The sequence below is a fragment of the Gorilla gorilla genome, chromosome 9 (assembly GCF_029281585.2).
Source record: "Gorilla gorilla gorilla isolate KB3781 chromosome 9, NHGRI_mGorGor1-v2.1_pri, whole genome shotgun sequence".
In the NCBI taxonomy this organism is placed as follows: domain Eukaryota; kingdom Metazoa; phylum Chordata; class Mammalia; order Primates; family Hominidae; genus Gorilla; species Gorilla gorilla.
The window spans coordinates 53,861,159-53,878,721 of record NC_073233.2 but is presented as its reverse complement, the minus strand read 5'-3'; the positions used below and the strand labels follow the sequence as shown (position 1 = coordinate 53,878,721).

General features: G+C 45.4%; 1 protein-coding gene across 23 annotated transcripts in view; it reads left to right on the top strand.

Moving 5' to 3' along the window:
* Positions 1 to 15,982, top strand: part of CELF1 (CUGBP Elav-like family member 1) — an 87,631-nt gene extending 71,649 nt beyond the window's left edge. For 5 of the 23 annotated variants that reach the window (XM_063711182.1, XM_055354903.1, XM_063711183.1 and 2 more), the window contains 7 exons: positions 2,963 to 3,038; positions 4,483 to 4,611; positions 4,949 to 5,062; positions 6,384 to 6,569; positions 8,692 to 8,835; positions 9,563 to 9,729; positions 9,818 to 15,982. In XM_063711182.1, coding sequence (XP_063567252.1) covers positions 2,963 to 3,038; positions 4,483 to 4,611; positions 4,949 to 5,062; positions 6,384 to 6,569; positions 8,692 to 8,835; positions 9,563 to 9,690 — 777 coding nt within the window. In that variant the 3' untranslated portion in view covers positions 9,691 to 9,729; positions 9,818 to 15,982. The remainder of the gene's footprint in view (positions 1 to 2,962; positions 3,039 to 4,482; positions 4,612 to 4,948; positions 5,063 to 6,383; positions 6,570 to 8,691; positions 8,836 to 9,562; positions 9,730 to 9,817) is intronic. The other 18 variants (XM_055354904.1, XM_055354906.1, XM_055354908.2 and 15 more) reach the window with 11 other exon arrangements.
* The last annotated feature ends 1,581 nt before the right edge of the window (positions 15,983 to 17,563 follow it).

The window sequence follows — 17,563 nt, the reverse complement described above, 5'->3', positions numbered from 1 at the left end:
GGCGGAGATCAAGAGATTAATATGAACATTTTTAAATGAGCATTACAGGTGTATATTCAAGTTTACTACATTGTAAATAGACTTCCTTTAATTTGATCTCTCTGTTGTCGTGAGCCAAAAGAAGGTTGTCTAGTCCAAAAGAAGGTCTGGCCCCAATTTGTGATTTAGATTTACTAGGTCTGCAATGTATATGTTACAGGAGATTATTAACGGAAAAGAATTGGGCCAGCACAAGACACTTAAAACCACCCATTTGTGAGTCAAAGAGGAAAAAGGTCATCTTAGGCTATTAATGGTGAAACCACTAGATTTGTATGGATGATACAAAAATATTCACATAGAAATAGCTAGTATAGTCATTTATTCCTCATCCTTTCAAGTATTATTCTGTATGGAAACAGACAAAAGGCACTGATTTCTGTCTCCCAGTACTGAATTTTGGTTTAGTTCCAGTGGTTTTCATATTTCTGATATCTTATAAGAAATCCCAGTTTAGGCCGGGCGCTGTGACTCACGCCTGTAATCCCAACACTTTGGGAGGCTGAGGTGGGTGGATCGCCTGAGGTTGGGAGTTTGAGACCAGCCTGGCCAGCATGGTGAAACCCTGTCTATACTAAAAATACAAAAAAATTACATGGGCGTGGTGGCAGGCGCCTGTAATCCCAGCTGCTCGGGAAGCTGAGGCAGGAGAATGGCTTGAACCTGGGAGGCGGAAGATGCACTGAGCGGAGGTTGCAGTGAGCCAAGATCGCACCATTGCACTCCAGCCTGGGCAATAGAGCGAGACTCTGTCTCAAAAAAAAAAAAAAAAGAAACCCCAGTTTATCCTAGCTAGTATTTCTCTGAAGTTTTTTTAAAAAAATATAAAGAGTGGGGTTGTTTTGTTTTGTTTTGTTTTGTTTTGAAGCCTCCCTCTGTTGCCCAGGTTGGAAAACAGTGGCGCAATCTCTGCTTGCTGCAACCTCCAACTGCAAGCAGCTGGGATTACAGTCATGTGCCACCACGCCTGGCTAATTTTTGTAGTTTTAGTAGAGACAGGGTTTTGCTTATGTGAGCCAGGCTGGTCTCAAACTCCCGACCTCGAGTGATTTGCCTACCCTGCCCTCCCAAAGTGCTGGGATTACAGGCGTGAACCACTGGGTCCTGTTATATTTCAACAGAATAAATTGTTTCTTAGTGCTGAAACATTGCTTATATGTTCAGAAAATTCAGGGAGGTTTTAGTCATCTGCAGAAATGATAATGCTTTGAAAATGGTCTACATGCTATGCATTTGCTTTTCTTAGAGACTTTTGGAGCCCCCCTTTAGGGAAGGTTAACCTTTTTGTTGTCATTGCCACTACCAGCAAGTACATGATAGCGTGTGTTGAGATTTGTGTTCTCTTTGTTTTGGTTAGACATGATTCCTGCCCCCTAAGAGCTAATCTCATTTGGAGGGAAATGAAGGGACCAAGTACAGTATTCACAGTCCACCAGTTAGGACTGAACACATAGCCCAAGGTGTTTAAGAAAAGAAAGGCCAGGTGCGGTGGCTTATGCCTGTAATCCCAGCATTTTGGGAAGCCGAGGCAGGCAAATCACCTGAGGTTAGGAGTTTGAGACCAGACTGACCAACATGGTGAAACCCCATCTCTACTAAAAATACAAAAATTAGCTGGGTGTGATGGTACACACCTGTGGTCCCAGCTACTCGGGAGGCTGAGGCAGGAGAATCGCTTGAACCTGGAAGGCGGAGGTTGCAGTGAGCTGAGATCACCATTGTACTCCAGGCTGGCGACAGAGCGAGACTCCGTCTCAAAAAAAAAAAAAAAAAAAAAAAATGTAGGCGTGAGTGCTAGTGGACTGTGTGATAGTACATCATCATTAATTATGAGGTTCTTTCTGGACTATGTGGACTTGAGTTAGCCAGGCTCTACTGTCCTGGAGGAGTTGGTTTTCATCTTTTTATCCTTTGAGAAGTGGGGGAAAAGGGTGTGTAGGTGCATTTTTTTCCTCCATTCTGTTCCTGGAGGTTTGTAGACCTCCTGAAACTTATCCATGGTCTCTAGCCTGGAAGGATTTGCGGCGACAGAGAAACCAGGTCAGATGTTTATAGGAATGGGAAACAGGTTGAATAAAAGGATCCTGTACAAGAATACCAATTTTCCATAAACAATACTAATTGGGTTTAGTTGAAGCAAAAGTTTTCAGCAAGCTGGTTAGATGAAGGTTGTGGTTTGCCAATATACAAAGTAAACTAATGCCACAAACTCAGGGACAGGCCCTCTTACTTTATTTGTCATGGGACCATCATTGAAGGAGAACGTACTCTGAACCTGGTATAGACTAATCCATCAGTCATTTGGTCATCTGCAACAGTGAAGACCAATTTGGAGGGGAGGAAGTTAATAAGGTTGGATAGATGTGTAGCTGGAGTGATTATTAGTGATGTGGTCCATTGTGACCAATAAAGGGTAACTCCAAGAAATACTATGAAATGTTTAGATTTGATATTTAAAATAGTTGTGTGAAGTAGAAATTGAGTATCCAGATGGAAACAATCTGCAGAGTGAGATGTGTGGACCTAACTAAGGAGAACTTGGGAGAGGGTAGCTGGAAATGGCATTCATTCATTCGCAGACAATAATCACAGTTGACTGCATAGCTCCTCAAGTTTAGCTTATTATCCTGCTGTAGTTCTGTCCTCTGCTGTGCTGAATTCTGCTGCCCAGGGACTTGAGCTTGGCTCAGTATTCAGTGAACATACTATCTTCTGGGCCAGTGCTTTAGCTGTTTTTTTTTTTTTTTTTTGTCCTGTGCTGTCATAAGCCTCATGTTTCTGTTGTGTTGGCTTGGGTTCTTGTCTTTGACTTTCTTCTCTCTGGGGGCCTCTGCACTCTCGCTTTGCTGTGCTGTAGAGTTATCCCAGATGCAGAACCAGCCCTCACTCTCACTCTTGTTCTGTTTTTTGGTGTAATGTCTAGCTTTATTTGCAGCTCCTTCAGCAGACTGCCTCCTCTGGGAACCTCAACACCCTGAGCAGCCTCCACCCAATGGGAGGTAAGTGTTTCACTGCTGCAGAGGAGCAGCAGCACCCAGGCCAGCAGACCCAGCTAACAACAGTCTTCTTGGGAGTTTGGCATCATTTCTGTGAAAACTTTTTTTTGCTTATTATGTAAACCTGACCTAGGATAAACGTCCCAGGACTCAATTTTCTTGTCTCTATATAGCGGCTCTATGGCTAGTTGATGCCACATTGCTCTGACGTTATCTGGTGCCTCCTAACTTTTTAGGTCACTGTTGAAGAATATGGAAAAGGGCTGTTTAGCTCCTGTAGACTGAGGCTGTTCTCTGATAAGGGGAAAAAATTGCAAGAACTCTTTATTTCCATTATAAAGTGACTTTTCCAGTGACTGCAGAAAAGCCAAAGATGGCTTCCATGCAAATGCCCTACCTTGAAGCTTCTAGAACCCAGGCATTTGGTTTACCTGTGTATCTTCTTGTTTCTTAGGTGAATTCCTATTTTGTTGTTGCTATTAACGTACACAGAAAACTTAAATGGAGTGCCACAACAGACCTGAGCTAGGGCCCATCAGGAGTCGGTTGGGGGTAGGGCATGGGACAGCTTCAAAGCTGCCTGTGCCTACACCCTCTGCATTGGATTTAGGCTAGGCCAAATGTGCATTTGAGAAAGGCATAGTTTTCAGTGAACTGCATTTTGCTGTTTGAAAATTTTTGATAGTCATTCACTTTGTCTCAGGAAATTATAGTTGGCTATATTTTTGGAAAGTTGCTAGATTGTATTGTATTTTAATTCTCGTTTACTCTTTCCACTCCCCCCACCCCTCACCCCATCCATCTTTCCATTGTCTAGTAAATGGTTTGCAGCAGCGACAGCACAGTTTAGATTCCTTCTTCCCCTTTCAACTGTGTTGTCTGGGCTCTACTTGGAAGTCTTTCACTCAGTGATTTTTCCTCTCTCCTCTTTCTGGTGATGAATCTGCTATTCAAGTGACAGTGTCTTTATTCTTTGTGTCATTGCTGCTCTCCTGTGTTCTCCCTTGTTTGCTCCTGGGCCTTCTGCATCTGCCATGTTTTCTGCGTGTTCCCCTCTATTACAGAGAGCGAATCCCCTGTAAAGTGTGAGTGAGGGGCCTGGATGCAGTCCCATTCTGTGCTGTAGGTTTTGGCATTGTTCTCCTGTGCTCCTGGCCCCATGGTAGGCAGTTTTTCTTGGTTTCCTAATTGCCCACACCTTTATTAATGTACACTTGCCATGGTATGCTATTGGATTAGCCATCTCTTCTCTGAGGAAATGATTTCAAGTTTCTTAATGAGTGATACATGAATCTTTTTTGGAGCCCTGTAATGTTGTTTGTAAGGCTTATCTAGAACAGTTCCTCTTTGTCAGGGACCAGCCCTCTGCTAGTGTGTGCTTGTCATTGCTGGAATGGATATGAAGCACCCTTATCTGCTGGCTAATCTCTTGCTTTGGATGTTGTAGGGTTGAATGCAATGCAGTTACAGAATTTGGCTGCACTAGCTGCTGCAGCTAGTGCAGCTCAGAACACACCAAGTGGTACCAATGCTCTCACTACATCCAGCAGTCCCCTCAGCGTGCTCACTAGTTCAGGTAAGCATGAGGATGACCCAGTGTGCCGTTATGTGCCTTGGACAGATGCTTTGTGTTTAAAGGCAGAGTCCAGAGAGGGAAAATAGTTAACACCTGTTTCCAGAGAGGTCAGATTATGAGCAACAAATTTTCAAATGTCATCTTCTGTACTTAAGAGAAATCTTCCTGATTTTCAATGTGCTGTGGCCATTATTTGTCTCTGTCCTGCAAGGACAGTTGTTAGAATTAGTAACTGAAAACCTCTTTGCAAATAGCATACTTGGATAGTGACACTTTTTCTTGTATTTGGCGAGAATGCCAGTGATGGGTTGAATTTTAACTCCTTGCTTTCTAATAGCAGGGTCCTCACCTAGCTCTAGCAGCAGTAATTCTGTCAACCCCATAGCCTCACTTGGAGCCCTGCAGACATTAGCTGGAGCAACGGCTGGCCTCAATGTTGGCTCTTTGGCAGGTAAGGGGCAGCACCTGGCTGTCATCAGACTATTCTTTGTGCAGGTAGCACATCTTAACCCTGGTAGGGGCACCACTGGAATGATTGCAGTGGCCCAGTGAAGTTAAAAATAATCATGGGGGCCAGGTGTGGTGGCTCACACCTCTAATCCCAGCACTTTGGGAGGCCAAGGTGGGCGGATCACGAGGTCAGGAGATCGAGACCATTCTGGCTAACACGGTGAAACCCCGTCTCCCCTAAAAATACAAAAAAATTAGCTGGGCCTGGTGGCGGGCGCCTGTAGTCCTAGCTACTTGGGAGGCTGAGACAGGAGAATGGCACGAACCGGGGAGGCAGAAGTTGCAGTGAGCCAAGATTGCGCCACTGCACTCTAGCCTGGGTGACAGAGCGAGAGTCCGTCTCAAAAAAACATGGGATTTTTAAATCAGACCTGAGTTAAATCCCACCTCTGTCTGTTAGCTAGCTATAACTTCGGACCACCTTTCTAAGGACATTTTCTCATCTTTGAAGTGGGAATAATAGAATACTTTGAAGGATTGTTAAAAATTAAATGAGGCCAGGTACAGTGGCTCATACCTGTAGTCCCAGCAGTTTGGGAGGCCAAAGCAGGGGATTACCCTAGGTCACAAGTTCCAGACCAGCCTGAGCAACATAGTGAGAACTCCATCTCTACAAAAATTATCTGGGTGTAGTGGTGCATGCCTGTAGTCCCAGCTACTTGGGAGGCTGAGGCCGCGAGGATTGCTTGAGCCTGGGAGCTTGAGGCTGCAGTGAGCTATGATTGTACCACTGAACTCCAACCTAGGTGACAGAGTGAGACTCTGTCTCCAAAAAAAAAAAAAATTAGAACATAGGTAAAGTGCTGCTGAGCACATTGCATAGTACAGTAGATGACACATAGAATGTACTTAGTGCCTGTTAGTTGCTGTTTTAATGGTAGGGTTCACCCACATCTTGTCAGAAATCACATGTACCCCTTGGAGTTCGCAGTCTTGGGCCTCTTCTTTTATGACATTCTAGCTCATTATGAGAAAGTGGCAGAATAGCCAGATAGAAAATGGAGGCTCTCATTCCACAGATTGGATGAAGGTAATGGGGAGCACAACACCCGCGTATGGCATTTCTTAATGTCCCCATTAGCAAGGCCTGGTGAATGTCCTGAAATCTAGCCAGTCAGATAGTTTCTTCTCAGGGAGAAACTAAGAGGGAGATAAAGGGGAGAACTTTGGAGTTTTCCGTCTTCTAGATGTCCCAAGTAGACTTGTCTTTGGCATCAGTTTAGTCTTTCTAGTATATTAATCCTTCTCTTTCTCCAACCAAGGAATGGCTGCTTTAAATGGTGGCCTGGGCAGCAGTGGCCTTTCCAATGGCACCGGGAGCACCATGGAGGCCCTCACTCAGGCCTACTCGGGTATCCAGCAATATGCTGCTGCTGCGCTCCCCACTCTGTACAACCAGAATCTTCTGACACAGCAGAGTATCGGTGCTGCTGGAAGCCAGAAGGAAGGTGAGTGCAAAGGGAGATCAGGGTCAGGTATGGGGGCGGGGGGGGGGCGGGGGTTTCCTCCTATACCAGAACTGAAAGGCAGAGCAAAGGCTGAGAGAACCAGTTAGGTCGTCAGACCATTGTTTTTGTTTGACAGTGTCAAGTGTAGACTGAGAAACCCTGTGAAGTATGATCTGCTTTTTAAATGTTTTCTGGATGTGGCTCAAATCAGAACCTCTGTGTGCCCTCTTGGGATGGGGCTGCAGTTTTTAGATGAAACAACAGACACTGACCTTATCGGGTCTGACACATTTGACAAGAATGTTTCTGTTAGGAGGTCTTCTCTACAGATTACAAATCTATCAGAGGATCTTCTGTCTGGATGTCTTCTGTTTCAGTGTCCCTTTTAGCTATATCATTTGGCATTTTCCTCACTTTCTGATTGATGTTTGTCCTGATTGAAGACAAACTGAGGGGTGATGGGACAGAGTTTGGCCCATGAGTTGATGGAGTGGGAAGTATGTCGTTTGACACAAATGGTATTCAATTTAGGAGAAAAATAGGAGAGACTCTTTAGCCAGAAAGAGGCCTGAAGGTGACTTACATGAATAGAAAGTCCTGCTGACACCTCTGTGCTCAGATTTGACTGGGTTTTTATAACCAGGAGCTGGTATAAGCACTAATGTAGGAAAAAGATGAGTGTCCTCTTGTCACAGCAGAAAGTCCTGGTTCATCTCTCCTCACCTGCTGTGAATCACTTATATCCCCTAGGGATGTGGTAGTAGGAGAACGTAGCGTGAACCAATATTTTAGTGGAGACTATGGAGACAGACAATAAATAAATGAAAGCATGGGGTGTTTCAGATGATCCTCTGGAGAATGACAAGCCGGGAAGAGAGATAGGGAGTGTCAGAGGCACTGCATTTTATGCAGAATGCTCAGAGAATGTCTCTCTAGATTGACATTTAAGCAGAGAACTGAAGGAAGTAGGAAGCAAGTCATGCCTGAATCTAGAGAAAGAAGAGTAACGGGCATAGGAAAAGCAAGTACAGAGGCCCTGAGGCAGCAATGTTCCCTGATGTGTTTGACAAAAACAGGGAGGCCAGGGTGGCTGGAGAATGGCTGGACTGCAATTGTAATAAAGCTTTTTGGTTAGAAAATCATTGAGTAGGCTGGGCGCAGTGGCTCACACCTGTAATCCCAGCACTTTGAGAGGCCAAGGCGGGCAGATCATGAGATCGGGAGTTCGAGACCAGCCTGACCAACATGGTGAAACCCCATTGCTACTAAAAATACAAAAATTAGCCAGGCATGGTGGCGCCTGCCTGTAATCCCAGCTACTCGGGAGGCTGAGGCAGGAGAATCACTTGAACCCGGGAGGCGGAGGTTGCAGTGACCTGAGATCACGCCACTGCACTCCAACGTGGGCGACAGAGTGAGCCTCTATCTCAAAAAAAAAGAAAGAAAAAAAAGAAAATCATTGAGTATAAATGGTCAGATGAAGAATGTATATTCTGTTTTTAAGCTCAGTGTTAATCATGGGTGCATTTTTAAAACTAATTTCTTATTTTTCCATTTACATATGATGAAACTCACTGATTTTGGCATACAGCTATATGAGTATTGACAAACAGTCCTAGTCCTGCAACCATCACCACAGATTAAGAACATTTCCGTCACCCCTAGAAATTCCCTCGTGCCCCTTTGTAGTCATTCCCTGCATCTGGCAACTACCAATCTGTTTGCTGTCCCTGTGGTTTCTAGGCATTATTTGGAAACCTGTTTTGTTTATAACCCCTTTTCACCTCCTCTTCTGTGTTCCTGTCTGAGCCTACAGTCTCTGTTTTCCTGCTCCACACACAAGTCGGCCTGCTTTATTATTCCAACACTCCTCCTCCTGCGGGTAGAATTTCTCACATCCTCAATGAGATGGAACTTGGCTGAATGTGAGGGAAGGAATCTGTTTTAATGTTTGCCCTTTGATTCCTTGCTTTGTATTTAGAGAATCTGTTTAGTTCCCCAGATGAATCTCTATTTTTAGGGATTGTGACAGTTTCAACATAGGTGGAAATGAAAGATCACTGGTGCAGGGCGACGAGCATGTTTGACACTGATACCTTTCCAATTCCTGGGTATTTTGAAGGTCCAGAGGGAGCCAACCTGTTCATCTACCACCTGCCCCAGGAGTTTGGTGATCAGGACCTGCTGCAGATGTTTATGCCCTTTGGGAATGTCGTGTCTGCCAAGGTTTTCATAGACAAGCAGACAAACCTGAGCAAGTGTTTTGGTATGTTGGCTTCTCTGGTGTCAGGATGGGATTAGTATTTTACCACTGAGAAAGAAGGAGCTCACTGCAGAAAGATCTGAATATGAGTTTGGGCTGTTGTTTTAACTTGGCCATGGGCAGGTCATATGACCTCTTTTTGAGCCCCAGTTTCTCACTGCTGTAGTGGAGGTAAGGATTTCTACCCACACTGTTGCTCCAGAGATAAAAATAATATATGGAAAATGGTTTGCAAAAAAACCTTAAAACAGTCCAGGTTTGTGCCTGTAAGTCCCAGTACTTTGGGAGGCCAAGGCAGGAGGATCGCTTGAGCCTAGGAGTTCGAGACCAGCCTGAGCAACAGAGTGAGACCTCATGGCTACAAAAAATTAGTCAGACATGGTGGCGTGTACCTGTGTTCCCAGCTACTTGAGACTGAGGTGAGAGGATCACCTGAGCCCAGGAGGCCAAGGTTGCGGTGAACCATGGTCACACCACTGTACTCCACCCTGGGTGACAGAGCAAGACCCTGTCTCAAGAAAAAGAAAAAAACCTTTAAATTACCATGTAGCTGTTAAGTGGTACTATTAAGAACCTAATTTATTTCGTATGACATAATGTCCAGATTTCTTGTCCCTGCTGAATAAAATTGGGATTTGAGATGAAGCACATAAGGTATCTTGCATAAGGAGGACTGAGAATCTCCTTGCCTCATTATGTCCCTCACCTAGGTTTCTGCTTGGACACACAGGTTTTGTAAGTTACGACAATCCTGTTTCGGCCCAAGCTGCCATCCAGTCCATGAACGGCTTTCAGATTGGCATGAAGCGGCTTAAAGTGCAGCTCAAACGTTCGAAGAATGACAGCAAGCCCTACTGAGCGTGCTCCCCTCTGAGACTGGAGTGAGAGGGTCTTCTGGTAAGTGGGGGAGGAGCACCCTTAATGATTCGAAGCCCTGAGGCTGTGTGTTGACAGCCCTGGACCCTGATCCCTGCCACTCTCGCAGGCACAGCTTGCCCTGAAGACTCGGCTACTGCCTTCTGTGGGAGTTTCGCTTCGTACAGAGGACAAGTTTGTGCTTTGGTTTCCAGTGTTTTACTTTGGAGTTTAGGTGCCATATCCTGAGTTTTTTTTTGTTTTTGTTTTTGTTTCTCCTTTATTTAAAGTTTGCTGTGTTTGTAACCAGTGTGTGTTGAGAAGGACCAACACCAAACCACCCTGGGGAAGGGGGACAGGGAAACATTTAACACAGACGATGATCAGGATTTGCCCCAAACCACCCCAAGAGAGAGGACTGAGTGGAACAAAAAAGTGACCCCCAGAACCTCTCTTAGTGTGAGGGTGGGTAGAATGAGAACTGACACCTGGGAGCTGTGGGGAGCAGAGCGGCTTTGGGGAAGAGTGGAGTGAATAGACACCTAATGCCCTGGCAGCTGGAGACTCAAACTCCTGTACAGCTGCCTTCTAGGAAATAGTTTTTGACACCTATTTTTCAGATTCTTGTCCGGAATTTCTGCTGCTCTTTTCAAAAAAGGGCATTAACAATTCTCTGGAAATAAAGCACCTGTTAGCCTGACATATGCAAAAAGCAGGGCGGCATCACCCATTATGAGCTCCCCCAGCCAGCAGTCAGTATTGGATTGGCCTTGCCTGGCTGGTGGCAGTTTGGGAGAAGCAGCCAAAGAGGTTAGTTTATTTCAACATCAAATTAGACCATGGCCCATTTCCAACAGGTCTCTTTAAAGGCCTCTATGGAATACATTGCCTGGTTTCCTTCCTTGCAGTTCACCACAGCAAGGAATGTCACCTCCATCCCAAGCCACCATTTTCTCATGAAGGCAAATCCAAGAAGGGCTTGCAGTTCTTGCTGAAGGGGGTACCATTTGTGGGCAGAGTGATCAATACCATCTAGTTGGGGGAGGAGGAGCTTGTTTCTTGGTGTACTTGAATCAGAAGGTCCCTGCAAGCCAGTATGCTTCATTTGCCAGTGGCCAGAAATTCTCCCTTGCCTCCTTGATTGAGGTGTCCCAGATGTAGTATTCCCACAGGGGTCTGGCAGGCCCCTCCTGTAACCACTTCAGTCACATTTTCTGCTCTTGAGGCAGAGGTGACATCAGGACGTTTACAGCCTCCACATGAATTGAGTGTTCATTTACCTCAGTATTACCGTGTTCATTTTTGTCCTCGTGCTACAGTTAGCTCCCTGCCGCCTCTTGCAGGTCTTATTTCAGCTCTTGCCTGTGACCCACACAGCTTCTGGGCTCTGCCTCTGCTCTAAGAAGTGCTGTGGGGGTAGAGAACCAGGAAGGACATGCTGTTGGGAATGTACACCTGGGCAGAGGTGGCCCTGTTAAGATATGACTATAGCCACAGCCAGGGACGGGATCCCTGGGTCTCTGGAATCTGAAACCTCACAAATACCAGTCTTGACCCCTAGCAGCAGAGATAAGAATAAAGGGGTTGGTTTGCTATTAAGTCAGATGGGGGCTCTCTCCTTGTCATGCTGTCCCTGTGGGTAACAGACAGGGATTGACCATCTTACTGTTGTACAGGTAGCTGGTGGTGTTGGATTATCCCATTGAAGCTGGGACAGCTGTTCCTTTCTCATAGTGATAACTTGGGTCTGTTGTCCTCTAAGGAACGTGAAACATACACTTCTTAAGCTGAACCACGTAAACTTGAAATTCTGCGCACTGGGAGAAATGTGTCCTGTGTTTCAAAGGATAAAACTGTTCTAAAGGCTTCCAGGGTCATGATGGGATTTTTTAAATAAATGCAAAAAAGAAAAATAAAAAAGAAAAAAGAAAACAAAAAAAAAAAAAGAAAAAAATGCTAGGTTGGGGAGGCGCTGTTCTGAATCCCAACCGGCTGGAACCAAGAATGTCGTTTCTATTTTTATAGAAGTTTTATACAGCTCCGGGGTGGAGAATATTTATTACCTAAATTATATCTCTGGAAAAGGCCAGGATTTTGTAGAATCCAGAATGTGATTGTTATACACACAGGGTGCTGTGTATGATTGAAACTACTGACTTTCTGTGGCCCGTTTGCAGCCCAGCTAACCTGCCCAAGGGGAAGGTGTTAATGCTGTGAATTGGCAGAGGAGAGAGCTGTGCTCCATAGGGTGCTGCCGGTGCTGTGCTCCCTAGCCTTCTGTTCTGTCTTCCTCCTTAGCCAGAATGCCACTCCCTTCCCACATCCCCTTCTTCTCTCCGCCTTCCCCCATCTCACCATTATTTGTCCATGGATTTGTCCTGGGCTCTGGGACCTTATGAAACCCCTTTACTAATGACATAAGAGGCCAAGGTGCAACCCACCCACCTTTGATACCAGACGCTGAGGGCTTCATACCTGCTGATGGGTTCTCTTTTCTAAAAGGAATGCTTGCCCCAGCAGGGTCCTGGGCTGCTTGAGCAGCCAGCTGGTGAGACCATGCACTTCTCTGTTCTCTCCTCCCCCTGCCCAGTGAGTTAGCACAGCAGTAGCACTGCCCTTGAGCACAGTTCTTTCCCCAGGCCAAAGATGGTTTTGTGAAGAAGCTGCTCCCCTACAAGTCTCACGTGTGAAAGGGCTTAGCTCAGAGTGGAGACTCGCTGTCAAGTCTTAAGCAATCCTTTTCTGTTGTGTGAAGGTTTCACTTACAATGTGTTTTCTGCTGTAGTTTTGTTTCTTACTTGGGTTACATCATGAAATTGATTTGCCTTGAATGCAGCCAGACCACTGTCTCCTGGGTTCCACTTGAGTGGCCAGGGCCTGGATGGAAGCTAAGAGCTTGGATTTCTGGGAACAAAGGGCCATCCCCATAAGATTGAGCAGAAATTCTGGTCCTCTTCCCTGAAAAATTTTCCCCACCCCAGCCAGCATCTTCTGCTTCCCCTTGGGTTGTGACCAGGGAGTGGGGAGAGAGGCTGAGGCTCTGCTCCCCTGGAGACCTTCTCTTAGGAGTTGGGTGCTTCATGGAAAATCCAAGCCTTAGGTTCCCTTCTGTCTCTGGCAATTAGATGTGTTCTTGGTGTCCTCCATGTCCTTTTTGACTTTTCCCTGTGTCCATTGTTAGCATGTGCAAAAGTTCCCTGTCATTACCCAACCCCTGCCCGCCCACCTCATTTCAGGGCTGTACACACAGTGAGTGTTCCTGTTCTCTCTCTCTTTGTTTGGATGTATTGCTCTGTGTAACTCAGTGGGTCTCCCTCTTTCTGGTTTGTTTTTTTTTCTAGATTCCTGCCGTTTGTTCATCGTTGTGCCTAAAGCATGTCGATGTGGCGTCAAGTACATCGTCCAAATCCCTGTCTCTTCAGCTTCTCTGATGCTTGAACTCTCACCTTTGACCTTGTGTTGACCTTTGATGCTGATGTGTATTTTTATTATGTTTGTTTCTTTCTTCGTTTTTTTTCTTTTTTTCTTTCCTTTTTTTTTCCCTTTTGTGCTGCCAAATTGGTTTTGCTAGAACGACTGCTGAAGGGGAAATATTTAAACTTGCATTTGAATATAAAAAAAATCTATTTTTCTAGAACTTCATAAGATAACCACTTGATTTTGTGATTCCAATTCTTTGTAATTGTCTTCAGAGCAGCCCTACTAGCACATACCGCGTGGTGTTTGTATTTCTGTGAACACACAGCCAGTCCGTTTCTAGGCTTTGTTTCTCTGTGTGCTTAGTTTTAAAGACAACTTTGAAGTAAACAATGAAATAAAAGATGTCACTAAAACCTTTGAGGCTCCTGAGCACATTTTGCTGATACAGTCTGTGGGGCTTGAGGAGACCGCATGTATTGTTCTTTCTTTTGTTTTTCTTCTGAGTTCTCAACTGCAGAGAGCACCTGAACCCCCTTTCCTTTTTGACCGCAGGCTGCACTTTGGGCCCCAGCCAGCCCTTTTTCTTTTTCTTTTGTGGTTCTTCCCTGGAGCGACTCTGGGGAGTCCTGGATATCCCGCCTGCCCCTTCCCCTCAGCCCCATGCTTGTTCCAACAGTCTCCACAGCAAAATGTGATGCTTTGATTTTTTTGTTGTTGTTTTTGTTTTTGTATTGTTTTTGTGTTTTTGTTTTGAATTTTTTCCTTTCCTACTAAGATTATGCCCAGAAAAAAGTTTTGCATGTTTCCTGCTGTTTCTTCACACCTTCGTATATATCACCTTCACCTCTCTGTTTTCTATAGTTTGTGCAAAAACTGATCGATTTAAAAGGGTTTCAAAGAAGCTGTTTTAAATTGTTGTAGGGTTGATTATTTTTTTCAAGATTGTATTGTTTAATTTTGAAGTGGCAACTTTCTCCTCTATTGCCCTTAGAGCGTTTGCCTGTGCACTTAGACTGTCACTTCATGTGGCCTCCAGGTCTTACCGGGGCTTCCCGGAGGCTGGCTGCTCTGCTCAGAGAGGGTGGGAAGGAGGCCTGGAGAGACACGAGAAGCAGAGGTAGAGCCTAGAAGGTGGCAGCAGGTGGGTAAGAGGCTTATTTAGCACATTTGGGGCAGTGAGCACCTGGAGGAAGGAGGGTGTTCCCAACTACCCGTAGGAGGCCATCTGCACACCAAGCGGCAATTCACCTGCTGGCGCTTTTCCTAGGTGACAAGCACAATACTACAGTCTTCACACTGTTTACAGCCCTGGGCACCAGCCACCCCGCACTGGCTCTTCATCACAGCTCTGCTCTTGCTTAGCTAGTGGGGTGGGGGAAAGGGCAGGGATTTGTTTTTTAAATTGAGTGAAGAGCCAAACAGCTACTGTCCCTGGGTGCGAAGCAAGCCAGTTTTTTGGTTCCCTGAGGGAAACTGACCCTCTTCTCTTGTGGCACCATCCAGCCTCAGGGTCTTGGAGACTTGAGTAAGAATGTGAGTGGAGGGGGAGAGGCGAGGAGAGGAGAGGTCACAGGGTGGATCTGTGGAGGGAAGAGGTTACAGGGGGAGGAGCTGATGATAGATCCCACCCAGACCTAAGCTGCTGGTGGGTGGGTGAGCTGGGAAGTAGGACTGTCCAGGGAAGGGTGGAGAGATGTAGCTAGGGGCTGGGGAGGGGGAGGTGGAAGCGCTGTTGAGCATCTTCCACACCAAGGTTGATGAAGGAAGGGATCCCAGCAGGGTTTCTGCTCTGGGGCTGGCAGGTTGCCTGGTATTATGCCCAAGGCCGCTCTGCCTGGGGGAAAGGGCAGCCAGGCAGAGGCCCAGTGTCTGGTAGGCTGCTGAATTTCCTGGAAGGGGTGATTGGATGGAAAGAGGCCAGAAACCCCAGCCTGAGAGATTGCTGTGCACCCCACAGTCTGACTGCACAGAGCCGCCTCTGTTGGCAGGGGGCACTGAGGCTCCCCTTCCTGTGTATTGAGAAGCCGTGTTTGCCAATATATTTTGCTTTCAATTCCAAGAGGAGCTCTGGGAAAACCTGTGGATAAAACCAAATGCCAAATGTTGGACGTTGTTTCCTTTTCCTTTTCTCTCTCTGATTGTTTTAATTGTTCTGTGGTGGTTTTAATGGATTTGAGACCCTGGAGCGGCAGCTGCCTTTCTGATTTCCAGCTGCTTTTTGTGAATAATTTAAAAAGAAAAAAAAAAAGAAACTTTACATTTTGGAGACAAACCTGTGTGAGTTTTTTATTGGTACAAACGTTGTATTTAACACTAGGGGTTTTGTACAGTTTTTTGCCTTTTCTACTAGAAAACAATGTAAAGTGATTTCACAATGTGAAGAGAAAAAAAAATTGCCACTATGACCAAACGCACAGTCTGTTCTGCAGCAACAACGGGATTCAATCAACTCAGTCGTGATTCAGCCGTAGAAATGCTTTTCCTTTATCTTGTTTGAGCTTTTCCTTTCTTTCCTGTTTTGATTTGCAAAAGAAAATGTCTTTTTTGTGTGAACTTGTGTTGTACTCTGTAGAAAATTATGGATTTTACTTTAATGGTTTAAAAAAAGGCAAGGAGAGCCCTCGTCGCTTTTCTTACCTAATCACAGAGTTTGTGTAGTGAATTTAAAAAGAAAAAAAAAATTGTTACAAGTTTGGAGCAAGGGAGTATGTGTTTCAAAGGAATCTCCTTCCTTTTTTTGTGTGTTTTTCCTTTTGTCCCAATGGGGAACCTAAATCTGTTTTAATTGCACAGACACATGGACAAAAAGTCATTTTGTATCTGCCAAGTGTGGTACCTTCCTTTGTTTATTTGCTATTAAACTGTTTGAGAAGAACTGATGTCTTCAGAGTTACTGATTGTTGGGGAGGGTGATGTGTCCTTGGAGCAGGTGGGGTTGCCATGTTCCTGAAGAGGGGGTGTGGGTGCCCTATAAGGCTTCATTTTTATGTACCTGAAGGTGTGCAACTGAACCCCCCAAAAGCTCCTGAAGGAAAACATAATTTCTCCCCAGAAAACTGCCTTCCCCATCTTTTTGTATTCTCCAGGATTTCTACTTATGTGGAAACACCTTAAAACTTTTTTGCCAACCCTAATTTTTGAGCATCTCCTGTTCTCCTTGGCTGCCACAAAACAGAGCTGGTCCAGACCTGCCAGTGCACATCTCTTCCCTAGTGCCGCAGAGTCCCTGCTCCCTAGGACTCTGCTGGCCAGCACCAAATCCCAGAGCCCCGGCAGTCTTCCTCCCTCCAGACCTTTAAAGCTCTGGTCCAAAGTTCTTAAGCTTCTACTTCCCTCACTCTGACCTCAGTACAAGGCCCCTGAATGGCATGCTTCTAAGCCTCTGTGGACTACTCAATAGTGCTGGATGGACCAGGCCTCAGCCTTCTACATGTCCCTCTATGTGGAGTGGGTCTTGGGTAGCATTTCTCAGTGAGGGTTGCATTGAGTACTAGCCCATGATATGTTCTATGAAATAAGGATTCTTAACACAAATAAGTTTGTGAATGTTTTCCCTGCAATAAAGAATGTTCTCTCTGAAATTAGGCAGTAAAGAAGCCTCAGACTTGATTTAGCCAAGCGTCTCCCAGACTGGGGATCCCTTTTGCTGTCCACTTGTTCTCAAAAACAAGTGGCAGCTTGGGGGTTTTAGAAGATTTTGTCTACCAAGTTCTGCATTTGGGTGTTCCTTTGTTCACGTCCCCATTTTTATTCATTAAAAATGTTTAAAAATCAGAACTTATATGCAAATAATTATCCTAGCTAATGTTGATTGTTTACCACCGTCAGGCGCTGCAGGATACACATGATACCCACTACATGTTCCAGGCTTCATAGCATCCCTAGGAGGTAGCTAGTTTTCCCATCCTCGTTTTACAGATGAGCAAACAGGTTAAAAGAAATTGGGTTGCCTGCTAGAAAGTGGTGTGCACTGGGAATCAAACCACATTGCCCAACTCCTGAGCCCTTTCTCCTAACCACTACTGAGTACAAAGAATTCAAAAGCCAATACATGTGCTTTAGTTAACCTGTGTCTCATCACAGAGTGATTGCTCTCTGTCCTCTAGGCCCCAGTGAGAGGAGCTTAGAGGACCTATGGCTTTTGTGGCTCCCCTGGGAGGTGACTCATTGCAGCTGCGCCCTCCTTAAAGCAGCCGTTTTGGTGTTTGAGAGGTTCACTTGTAACTGGTTGGTCAGCGGGCTCCTGCAGGGCGCTGCTGCCTGTGGAGGACAGGCAACTTCTAAAGAGCACTCCTCTCCATACTCTCACGTCACTAGATCTGAGACCAGCTCAACCATTGTTTACCCAGTGTCATTTGTTTTTATTGTGACAAAATCAAATTTGCCATTTTAACCACTTTTAAGTATAATTTTAAAAAATTTTGTTTTACTTTGGAGTATAGATTCAAGTTGCCCT